At 56.2% G+C, this 12053-nt stretch overlaps 1 protein-coding gene across 4 annotated transcripts in view; it reads left to right on the top strand.

Moving 5' to 3' along the window:
- Positions 1–12053, top strand: part of PTPRU (protein tyrosine phosphatase receptor type U) — a 77204-nt gene that overhangs the window by 56895 nt on the left and 8256 nt on the right. The window contains exons 16-24 of one of the 4 annotated variants that reach the window (XM_087858608.1): positions 248–438; positions 1182–1257; positions 1753–1829; positions 3505–3522; positions 7502–7538; positions 8156–8244; positions 8338–8454; positions 9219–9373; positions 11471–11606. In XM_087858608.1, the coding sequence (XP_087714734.1) occupies positions 248–438; positions 1182–1257; positions 1753–1829; positions 3505–3522; positions 7502–7538; positions 8156–8244; positions 8338–8454; positions 9219–9373; positions 11471–11606 (896 nt within the window). Of the gene's footprint in view, positions 1–247; positions 439–1181; positions 1258–1752; positions 1830–3504; positions 3523–7501; positions 7539–8155; positions 8254–8337; positions 8455–9218; positions 9374–11470; positions 11607–12053 lie in introns of all 4 variants that reach the window. The other 3 variants (XM_087858607.1, XM_045782227.2, XM_045782226.2) reach the window with 3 other exon arrangements.

Genomic DNA, 12053 nt, shown 5'->3' with positions numbered 1-12053 from the left:
GCTGGGCCGGAAGGGCCCTCAGAGACCACGTGACCCAACTGGTTCGTGTTACAGATGGAAAAACAGATGCAGAAGGGAAGGGACTTGCCCAGGGGTGCACCAGGTGGGCCCAGCCAGGCTGCTTGGGTCCAGGGAACAACCCCCCTGTTGGCCATGCTCCCCTCCCCCTCCGGCCCAGTCCGTCTGGTACGCCCCAGACTGGGGGGTGGTGTGCGTCAGGAACCCCCTTTCCTCTCTCTGACTGCAGGAGACCAGCGCAGTGGTGGGGTCACCGAGGCCAGCAGCCTGCTGGGGGGCTCACCGCGGCGTCCCTGTGGCCGGAAGGGCTCCCCATATCACACGGGGCAGCTGCATCCCGCGGTGCGCGTGGCTGACCTCCTGCAGCACATCAGCCAGATGAAGACGGCCGAGGGCTATGGCTTCAAGCAGGAGTACGAGGTACGGGGCCCCGTCCGGCCAGGACCCCTCGCCAGCGCCTCGCCTGGCTCCTGCTTGCTGTGAACCCTGTCCCCGGTCAACCCTCAGCCTCGCCCTAGATGGACCTTTGCTCTGACAGTCCCTAACTCAACCTAATTTGTTTTTGGCCTTGACTTTGACCCCATCTCAGATTGACCTGGTTTCTCACACTCCTCCTGGTCCTGACTTGAAATCTGACCTTAAGTCTCCTCTCAGTCTCCGTCTAGAGCCTGATCGTGATCCTCGTCCTCTCCCTAATATGACTCTGACCACCAAGAGTGACACTGACCTCTACCCTAACACCCAGTCTTGACTTTGACCCTGCCTCTCATTCTAAATTCCACTGGAACTCTGATTCGAATTCCATCCCCCGTCCATCTGGACTCTGACTCCACCTTATTCTAATCTTAATTTGACCTTCGCTTTTGCTTTCTTTCCAACTCAAACCTGGGTTTACCCTAAACCTGACCCTTGCTCTGAAGTGTCTGTGAACTCTGACACCCACCCCCCTGCTTTTCTCTCTTCCTTCCCCTCACATTGCTTGGTTTTGAACTTAGTCCCTTGCTGATAAAGGGATATATGGTGACTTGATCCCAGGCTCCAAGTTGAACCCTGAATCTAGCCCTTATCTGTGGTCCCACTCCCATCCTGTTAGGGGACAGGGTCTTATGAGGGGAGGGGTTGCCCTCCCTCACTGACTACCCCTTTACTTTCCCTTCTGGCAGAGTTTCTTTGAAGGCTGGGATGCCACAAAGAAGAAAGACAAGGTCAAGGGCAGCCGGCAAGAGCCCATGCCTGCCTGTGAGTCCTGGGGAAGGGTCTGGGTCTGGGGCCGTGGGTGGGAGGAACGTGGGTGGGGTTGGAAAACAGATGGAGTGAGCCCCCTATTGAGGGCCTCCCACGTGCCAAGCCATGCGCTCATTATTACGCCCATTATTTTACTTACTCCTCTCAATAGCCCAGTGATGTGGGATGTATTATAACCCCCACTTTACAGATAAGGAAGCTGAGGCTTGGGAGGGAGCTTACTTCCTGCTCAATATCACACAGCTCATACTCGCCTGAGTAGCACATGACCTTGGGCCTCCTTGATGCAGCAGCCCAGTTCTAACCCCTGGCCTGTCCTGCCCCCTCTGGTGCGGAGAGCCTCCTGGTCAGCCCTGAGCCTCGAGGTTCCCTGGCTCTCCTGCCTGTGTCGTATCTCTGGCCTTCTGGAAGCTTCCCCTCATTGCCCTAGCTCTGCGCTCCCCAGCTCAGTGCCTGCCCACCCCATGGCCCCCTGCTTTGTGTTTGCAGATGATCGGCACCGAGTGAAACTGCCCCCGATGATGGGAGGCCCCGATGCCGACTACATTAACGCCAACTACATAGACGTGAGTGCCTCGCCGTCATCTCTGCTGGCCTCGCCCTGCCCGCTCTAGGTGCACTGCCCAGGCAGGCCAGCAACCTGACAGGGAATACGTGGGGGTTCACGGTGCCCCTACCTCCTTCAGTCAGTGCCAGGGAGCTCAGAGGAGGGGAGGGCAGACGACAGCTGTCAGGAAAAGTTCCTGCGGGATGGACAGATGGGGGGCTTCCGTGAAGCAGAAAGAAGGGGAGTGGGCAGACAGCTAGGCCTGGAGTTGAGGAAGGAGCCCCTCTCACTGAGGGCCCAAGAGGCTTGGAGCTGGGATTCACATGACTCACGGGAAGGCTGCAGGCAGGCAGGGGCTGGACTGCGAAGGCCTCCGATGGCAGGCCGAGGAGGTGGGGCTTTTCCCTAGGGGTCCCGGGGAGTTGCTACGAGTGTTTGGACCGTGATCAGAGTGGTACTTGAAGAATAACAGCTCATGTTTATTGAGCAGATACTGTGTGCCAAGCGCTGTGCTAAGCACTTTATATCAAAGATTTCATCTTCTATAATCCCTGAAATCGTGCTGCGAGGTAGTTAGCACGGCCACCTCACTTTACAGGTGAGGCAGCAGACTCAGAGAGGGGGAGCTGCTCGTCCAAGGCCGCAGAGCTAGCGAGTGGGCACAAAGGGACTCAGATCTCCGCTTGTCTGTGTCTCCAGAGCCTTTGTTGCTAACCACAGGGCTCTCCTGCCAGCCAGTGCAGCAGCTGGGTCCGGATGGGCCGAGGAGGGGGCTAGGGACAGGGCAGGCAGCCAGGAGGCCCGGGCTGGGGCGTGAAGAGGTGGCGAATCACCTGCTTCCCAGGTGTGAGGGAGGGCGAGAGGGGACGGGCCCCGGGACCCCGGTCAGACTCGCCCACCCTGACAGCAAGCCAAGTTTGGGAGAGAATCATTTATCCCTTCATCGGATCTGTTTCGAGCATCTACCATGTGCCAGGCTGGGTACCAGAGATAGAGCAAAGAACGACATAGACACCATCCCTGCCTTCCTTGAATGTATGGATTCTAGTCGGGGAGACACATAAACGTATCTACAAGTAAGATCATTTCAGATGAGCTGGGAAAGCACAGGCCAGAAACGAGGACTGACTTTGCCAGTGTCACACAGCAAGTTAGTGGTACGGCCAGGCTTAGCCGCGGCAGGCTGCGTGGAGGCGGGGGCTTGAGCTGGCTTTGTGTGGCCGGAGAGGAAAGGGGGGATAGTAGGGAGCAGCAGGAGTGAAGGAGGAGGAAGGTGTGTACTTGGGAGGTGGGATAGTCAGGGACTCAGGAGACCTCTCCTGTCCCCCTTCTTCACCTCCTGGGGGCGAGAAAATACGCTACCCCATATTTTCCAGAATTCCTTACCTTCTCCCCGACCTCCCATGCTCTCCCTTGACTGGGGTACGGGCTGGGCCTGGCCTCTCAGACTCGGGCAACTTCGACGACAGGGGCCTCTTCTGGGTCTCCTCAGTGTCCCAGTTGGCTTCCCCATGGGCCCCAGCAGGCTCATGCCACTCCCTGCTTTCTGGCCCAGCCCGGCCCCCGTCTCTGCTCTGCCTCCCCTCCTCACATCGCCCATCCTGGCCACTCCTATGCTCCGTCCACCTCCATCAGCCTCTGGCCTAATATCTGTCTCTTTTGCTTTGTACTGTTCCCTCACTGGCATCATTAAGATTCGGATAAACCGTGAAGTAAGTATCTCTCTCCCCGTCTCCTCCTCCTCCTCCTGTCTTCTCACCAGCTGTATCTCAGACTCTCTCATAGTCTCTGGCTGTCTTTCTCTCTCTGTCTCTGTCCTCCGTCCCCTCCACTCGTGCGCCCACTGCCAACTGTCCATTTCAGCAGCCTGGCCAGGGGCCACCCGGGGCTGCAGATTTGACACGACCCCTGTTGTAAACAATTCCTTCCTGTCCTCCACTGCCCTGAGATGGGGCATCAGGGTTGGGGTGCTTCCATAGGCCCCCTTCACCGGCCACCACCTTCTGTCACTTTTGTCCCCCAGCTCCCCATGCCCAGTGAGTCTCACTAGCCATACCTTCTGGGGGGCGCGGGGAGGGGTGGGTGGGAGAAGCTGCTCTGGGTGTCCCCATCTCTGCTGCTTGGGGGTCAGGGTCTTCAAGGAAGCAATGACGGCCCTGCCAGTCCCCTGAAAACTAGTTTCTCTGGGGTTCAAATCCCTTCGTGCTCAGTTTGCTTGAAACTCAACCCTAACTACTTTATCCTCAGTTTAGCCCTACTTTGAATGTTTAATTTTGGGGGAGCAGTTTGGGTATTCTATTTCTTAAAATTGTGCCATCCCTGGGCCTTCTAGGAATATTTTAAAAAGTCCTATTCATCTAGTGATCCTTTAATTTGGTTTTTAATATACATTCGACGTTTGAACAGCATGGGTTTGAACTGCACTGTCCACTTTCTTGTGGATTTTTTAAAAAATAAATTTATTTTTTATTTTATTAAATTTATTTTTTAATTTATAGTTTTTATATTTATATTTAATTTATTTTTTATTTATAAGTTATATTTGTATTTTCTCTTATGGTTTTCTTAATAAATAATATTTTCTCTAGCTCACTTTGTTATGCGAATACAATATATAATACCACATAACATAGAAAATATGTGTTACTTGACTGCTCACGTTATCGGTAAGGCTTCTAGTTAACCAGGCTATTAGTAGTAGTTACGTTTTTGGGGAGTCAAAAATTATGTGTGGATTTTCAACTTCCCCAGCGGGTCAGCACCCCAAACTCCCATGTTATTCAAGGGTGTACTGCAAATTATTTTTATAATACTTGATGTCTGATGGGATTGTTTGCTATTTTGTGGGTTCCTTTCTATTTTATCTCCTTTTTTAAAAAAACAATGTATTTCTTGTTTTTTAAAGATTGCAAAAATACAGTTCATTATCAAACTTTCAGACAATACAGAAATATACACATCTCTATATACGAAGTGAAAGGTCCCCACAGTCACAGCTGCTGGAGACGACTGGTTGTCCCAGATGTGCTCCCAGATATCACCACCCCCTTATTTTGAGTGTGCTTCAACAGTTTGTAAAGTTCCCAAATTTGAATGGAATAATAAGCCTATGAAATGGGTGGATACACGCAGCCCTGGTGCCCCCACGAGGAGGTGATGAATACAGGTATATTTCTTTATACCAGTCTCCATACAATGTATAATCCCACCCACTTGGTTCATTGTCAGCACTCTTCGATGCCCATAGAAGACTTGGCTTTAATCTGTCTTCGAATGCCAGTTAACAAAAGTGTCATTGGCTGGGTGCCCGGCTCTGTGCCAACATGTTAAGCACATCATTTCATCCCTCCCATTCTCCAAGAGGCAGGCACCGGCATTTGTCAGATGAGACGACGGAGCCTTAGGAAAGTTCAGTGACTTGCTCGTGGCTGCATGGAGATGGGCCTCAAGCCCCACGTGAGCCCTTGACCCTCATCCTAGACTCTGGCTCTCTCCCTGTAGGGGGCATCAGGAGGCCCTGGGGTGCTCACCCATGATGCAAGTGGTCAGTCCCCCAGTGCCAGCCAAGGGGAGGCTCCAGGCAGATGTGGGATGTGCCCCAGGATAGGGTGCCCGGGACAAGCCGATGCCCGGGGGGTGAGGACCAGTGCGCTCTTAGATGCCCTAAAACGGGTGTGGTCAAGGTGATCGGTCTGCTTACCTTCCTTTAACACCTGGCCATGTTACACTTTCCGTTGTAGTGTTCTCTGATTGTGCAGGAACGCCCCTATGCACGAAGAAGTTAATACGCAGATAGGGAGGGTGATCTGTCAAAAACTCGTTCAGCGGTGGACTGTACTTGCTGACTAGCTTGGGTGCTGGCCCTGGGCCGGCACCGGAGGGACAGAGCTGGATGAATCCGAAGAGACTCTTGTTCTCACGTGGGATTCTCAGGCCAGCTGGTTTTAGGTGGAGGAGCCCGTTCCCGGCTTCACCGGCGCTGGAGGTGGGAGGGTCGCCCTGGCAGTGCCTTTGCTGGGCCTTCCCCTGGGACCGCATTCACCCAGCAGTTCAGCTGAGGACTTGAGGCAGAGACGGCGGCTGGGGAGTTAGGCCAGCCCCGCAGTAGTTCCGCCAGTGAGGGGCCAGTGGCTCTGGGACGCCCGTCACTGCTGGTAACTGGAACTGGGTTTTGGGCATTGTACGCGGGTATACAGCACACTTGCCAGGTCTGTGTCTCTCGCTGTTCTCCCCCCATTGCAGAAGGGAGCAGAGGCTCCGGGAGGCTGAGTCTGGCCAATCCAGTGTGTTTTCAGATCCAGCATTGGTCCCTCCCGGGAGCTGGTTGGAAAGGCGCAATCTGGGCCCCACGCCAGACCTTCTGAGTCTGAATCTCCCTTTTAACAAGATCCCTAGCAGCTGCGGGTGTACATGAGAGACTGAGGAGTGCCCGTTTCATGGCCGGAGTCACTTAGCTGCTCTGTAGAGCTGCGATAGGAGCCCCCATCCACCTGCCTCCCCAGGCTCGGATTCTTCAGCCCTCGAACTCCACCTCTGCCCTAGGAATTCTTGCCAGCCACACTGTTTGAATCTTGGAGGCTGCTCTTTGAACTTGAACGTGGTAGCAGTAATCATAGGTACCATTGATCAGGTGCCGACTCTGTGCCGGCCGTGGCGACAGACCCTTGACGGTGTGTTACTTTGTTGACTCCTCACAACAGCCCGAGGAGGTGAATACCGTCATCGTTCCCATTTTGTAGATGTGAAAATCGAGGCCTAGAGAAATGAAGGAATCTGCCTGAGGGCGCACGGCTAGCAAGAGGTAGAGCTGGGACTTGAACCCTGGCAGTGTGACCGAGGCGTGGGGAGCTGGGTTGCGGCCGTGAACTTGATGGTTCTATCCTGCGTCAGTACTGCAGCGCGTTTGACCCCGGCCGCGGTGCCCGCAGGGGTGTCATGTGCGGGCAGGACGGCAGGCCTGGCTGTGGCCCCGGGGGGGGGAGTTGGGGCTGGCTGGGTCCTCCTCGCAGCCTGAGGGCTCTGGGGATGGAGGGTGAAGTAGATCTTGCCCTCTCTTTTGTGGGAGATGGTGCAGGTAAAGTGCTTAGCACAGTATGGGATCATAATAGGGTCTCAAAATATTATTATTATTTAAAAACCATTTTATCTGAGGGCCGTGAGTAACCCGTGTGTTCACTTGCTTCCAACCTGAAGCCTTCATCTGGGTCCTTGGGTCCCCCAAGCTCTGGGTGACATGTAGTGGGGAGGGGGTACTGCCCCCTGGTTGCCCCGAGGGGGCTGGGATGGCTGATGAGACCCAGTCTGGGGTCCGGGGACATCCTGGTAACCTGGGCAGGATCACTGTGGACTTTATTTGTATCCGAACAGCTGGGCTGTAAGCTGATTGTGTCTAATCCCCCCCAGTTTATGGGTGGGGAGACCCTTTAGGCCCATATAGGAGTCGTGTCTTCTCTGGGGTCACACGGCAAAGATGGGTTTGGACCCGAGATACTGGTGTCCCGGCTGCTCTTCCGTCCTAACTGGGGGACTGGGAGGACAGGGGCGCCCTGGTTAGGAGGCCCCAGGGAAGAGGGTGGGCAGCTGGCCGTGGGGGTGGGTGCTGCGCCTGGGAGAGGAGGGCAGAGGAGGTGAGATCAGAGGGAGCGAGGGGCCGCTCCTGGGGTCTCACCGAGTCCTCTTCTCCTGTTCCAGGGTTACCACAGGTCAAACCACTTCATAGCCACTCAAGGTACTTGCACCTTTGCCCCTGTGTGCCCGCTGCTGAATGCCGTCCGCCCTCCGCCTTCCCTCTCACCTGCTTGACTCCCTCTCTGCTTCCCCGGTGTCTCTCTCCCATTGTCTGGCTGGTCTGGAATCTGGCCACCAGTCTCTGCCTGTCTTTGTGTTCGTGTCTCCCCGATGTGCTCAGTGCGTCTGTGGTTCCCTCGGCCATCTGTCTGTCTCTGAGGTGGTGCATGCAGGAGGGGAGGCAGGCTCGGTCCTGCCAAGTGTGGACTGTGCCTCTGGGCCTGGGGGCTCCCTGGGTCCCTCTGGCTGTCTTTGGCCCCAGCCGTTCATGTGTCCATTCCTCTGGGAGACTGGTGCCATAGACTGAGGATCTAGCCCTCTGTGCCTCCCGGGTTCCACTCGGGATGATTGGGGTCTCCAGCTGGGCCCTCTCTGATCCTGCCCACCCCCGGGGCCCTCCAGGCACAAGTTGGCATTGGGTGGGGTGTGTGCGGGGTGAGCATGGTGACTTCATCTGGGCTTAGGAGCCTCCTGGCCTGGGGTGGGGGTGCTGGGCAGCAGGTGTGCTGGCCCTGGGTGGAGACCTGGCCTCAGAGACTAGCACCCTCTGCGCCCCAGGGCCGAAGCCCGAGATGGTCTACGACTTCTGGCGCATGGTGTGGCAGGAGCACTGTTCCAGCATTGTCATGATCACCAAGCTGGTGGAGGTGGGCAGGGTAAGCAGGGCCTTGGGGTGAGGGGGTAAGGCGGGCCACGGGGGGCAGCAAAGAGCCCACTGAGCCCGCCCGTGGGGACTCCAGGTGAAATGCTCGCGGTACTGGCCGGAGGACTCAGACATGTACGGGGACATCAAGATCACGCTGGTGAAGACGGAGACTCTAGCTGAGTATGTCGTGCGCACCTTCGCCCTGGAGCGGGTGAGTCTCCTGTCACCTGGTCCCTGCAGGGGTGCCTGAAGAGGCCAGGGCAGGAGCAGGAGGGGCGAGGAGGCCTCCGCTGTCCTCCCCAGCAGGGCAGCGGCTCCATCACTGCACGGAGCGCTGTGGGAGGATGGGACGGGGATAGCCTTTGCTGGTGACTCCAAGAGGACGTCGAGACGGTGGAGAGGAAGACGGTGGCTGGCGGTGCCAGTCCTGCATCTGTGCCGGGCCCGTGGCACGTGTCGGTTAAGCCCTGGGAAGTGCTGGGATTAGGTGTTTCTGTTGGTCCCGTTGTACAAATAAAGAAAGCGAGGTGGAGTGGCGGCATCACGCACGAGGCCACATGGCCGGGGCCACATGGCTGGGGCCGGGCCCAGTCCTCCTGTCTGTGATCCCATCTGATGCTCTGTAAAAATCCTCGAAGGAGACACTTTGCCCCTTTAGGCTAAGATCAGAGAGTCACAGTGATCTCGGCTTGCACAGCCTCGTGGAGGCAGAAGCAGGTGATTGGCAGACGGGGTTAGGTGTCAGGTGGGCCCCGGCCGACTCCTCTGTTGTATTTGTCTCGTCTAACCTCGGACCCACAGTTTCTCCTGTTTGGGCCCTGGTTTTCTTGCAGGTGCCATGAGTCATTAATAGCCATCCCTCAGTTTATGATTGGGATTAATTGATTGAAATCCCGCGAAGAGGTCCTCCCCACGGCTGCTTGGCACCCTGCAGGTGTCTAGGGATGCCAGCAGTGACTCTGACTGTCTCCCCAGAGAGGGTACTCTGCCCGGCACGAGGTCCGTCAGTTCCACTTCACCGCGTGGCCGGAGCACGGCGTCCCCTACCACGCCACAGGGCTGCTGGCCTTCATCCGGCGCGTAAAGGCCTCTACCCCACCTGACGCCGGGCCCGTTGTCATCCACTGCAGGTGAGGCGCTGGGAATACCAAGGGGAGGAAGACTGGGCGTGGGGCTGGTTCCAGGTCCCTGAAGGAGAGGAGGCTTGGGTTCATCCTACTCAGACCCAGAGGACAGGAGAGACTGACCCCCAAGGGCCCTTCGAGGAGGCACTGGAGGCAGAGGGGGCGAGGGGGTTGGCAAGGCTCCAGGCAGGTTGGGTTCCATTTGCTTCCGTTCAGCAAGTGTGCATGGCACCCCTGCGTGCTGGGCTCGGCCCGGGTGCTGGGAAGGATTTTGCCTTCCCTTCTCCCAACCCAGGGGCTTTCCTCACTGTGTGGCCTTCATACCGCGAGCAGCTCCTGACCGTCACCCCTTTCTCTGCCAAGTGCTGCCTTGGTGGGCTCCTGCAACCCCACTTGCCCTTCCTGTCTGTCTCCACAGCTTTCTCTTGCCTCTGAAGGGCCCTGTCCTGTTCCTGCCCCCACTTCTCCTGGGGAGCTTCCCTCTGACCCCGGGGTTTCACTGACTCCCCTGGGCCCACAAGTCCTTGGCTTCTGTATCTGGTCCTGGCTCCTCTGCTTGGATTCCTCTCAGCTTCCCAAAGGCCGCATGGCAGACTCCCTCCCTCCCTCGCCGCCCCCTCCCCCACCACTTCTCTTTGGTTTCTTTAGGCTTCTTTAAGATGCTGTCTTTATTTATTTTTTAATAAAGATTTTATTGATTTATTTGAGAGAGAGAGCGAGAGAGAGCATGAGCAGAGCAGAGGGAGAGGGAGAAGCAGGCTTCCCACTGAGCAGGGAGCCTGATGCGGGGCTCGATGCCAGGATCCTGGGATCATGATCTGAGCTGAAGGCAGGCTGCCCCTAAGATACTGTCTTTAAAATAAGATTTTATTGAGGTATGACATGCATAAAGCAGCGTGCACACATAATAACTATATATAGAACTTTATCAATTTTCATAAATTAAACACACCCGTGAAATAACCAACACTGCTCCGATCAAGAAACAGAACATGAACAGCGTCCAGAAGCCCCTTGAGCCCCCTTCCAGGCTGTACCCACCTCCTTGCCCCCCGAGCAATCTCCACCCTGACTTCTAAAGCATGAGTTCATTTTGTGTGGTTTTGGACTTTGTGTAAACGGAGTCACACAGCGTGCACTCCTTGGCGGGGGTGTCTTCCGCTCCACCTTATGTTTGTAAGACCCATCCATAACCTACTGATGCGTCAACCACGGCATGTTTATCCGTCCTGCTATTGGTAGGTATTTGGCTTCTGTCCAGTTTTGAGCTGTTACGAATAGAGCTGCTAAGAACGTTCGAAGGCATGTCTGTGGGCCACGTGTGTGTGCATTTCTGGGGGGTGTGTACAGAGGGGTGGAAGGGCTGCCCGGACCACGTCCAGCTTTGGCGGGTGCTGCCAGTCTCCCCGAGTGGTGGTAGTAATTCCAGTGCCCGGCAGGGGTGGGCGGGAGACCCGCTACTACGCTTTCTTGCCACCATTTTCAAGCTTGAAACCTTGGAGTCCTTTTGGTCCTCTCTCTGCCCCTTGACCCTGCTCACCCTGGGGCTGAGCGTGAGCGTTCCAGAGGTGGGTCCAACACAGCCCAGCTCTGGTCGAGCTCCCAGTCGGGTCAGGGAGACAGCCACATGAACAGTGATCATGTAGCAGGAAGAGTGTTTGATAAGAGCCTGCCCGGATTCCTCTGGGAGCTCAGAAGAATGACATCTGCTGGGAGGGCTCGGGAGGCTCCCCTGAGGATGTGAGCAGGTATGAGTGTGGGGGCCTTTGAAGGCTGTGTGGATTTGGGGCTACCCAGGAGGCAAGAGCATTCTTGGGTGAAGCTCTGAGCATCACCTTTGTCCTCCGCCCAGCTCACTTGTCACCCTTGCCCACCTCTCCTTCCCGAGGCCCATCCCCAGCTCGGTCTTGCATCACGTTCCCACAGTTCCTGCTGCAGACTTCTCCCCAGCTCCTCCTCGCCGCTGGGGTGGGGTATCTCTCCATCCCCCAGCCCCTGTGTGATGTAGACATGGCCAGGCACCCCAGGCCCCCTCTTCCCTTTTTCTTGGCCCGGGGCTCCCTCCCCAGGCTCTGATGGGGCCCCTGGCTGCTCTCTCCCCAGCGCGGGCACTGGCCGCACAGGCTGTTACATTGTTCTGGATGTGATGCTGGACATGGCGGAGTGCGAGGGCGTCGTGGACATTTACAACTGCGTGAAGACCCTCTGCTCCCGGCGCGTCAACATGATCCAGACGGAGGTGGGGGACGCAGCCCTCCCTCCCTGCCCGCTCCGGGACTTGGGTCCCTCATGGAGGAACTCAAAGCTGGTGGAGTGTGTCCGAGGGGCATCCTTAGAGCTGAGATCCCTGAACTTGGCCTGCCAACCTCTGAGGGTCTCCCCAAAGTCAGCTGCACTGTGTTCCGTTGGGGGAGGTCAAAGAGCCAAGGGGCCAAAGTCATAGGTTTTGCAGGTTAAGATCCACTGGTGTTGGTATCCTCATTAGATGTGTGACCCTGGGCTCTCCCCTCACCTTCAGAGCTTCTTACAGGGTATTAGAGGGATGAAACGTGAGGTATGTGAACATACCTGTGAAGGTTGTTTCAAGTGGTGTTGGTCTGACCTGTACTAATACCTAGCTGGACTCTAGCGTCCCTGCCTCAACTTTGGGCTTGCTTCCTGTGGCCATCACCCTGAAATCTCTAGG

Source organism: Ursus americanus, chromosome 33 (assembly GCF_024610735.1).
Source record: "Ursus americanus isolate L20-20 chromosome 33, mUrsAme1.1.p, whole genome shotgun sequence".
Taxonomy (NCBI): domain Eukaryota; kingdom Metazoa; phylum Chordata; class Mammalia; order Carnivora; family Ursidae; genus Ursus; species Ursus americanus.
Note: the sequence above shows the minus strand (reverse complement) of the source record. Positions and strands in the feature narration are given on the sequence as shown.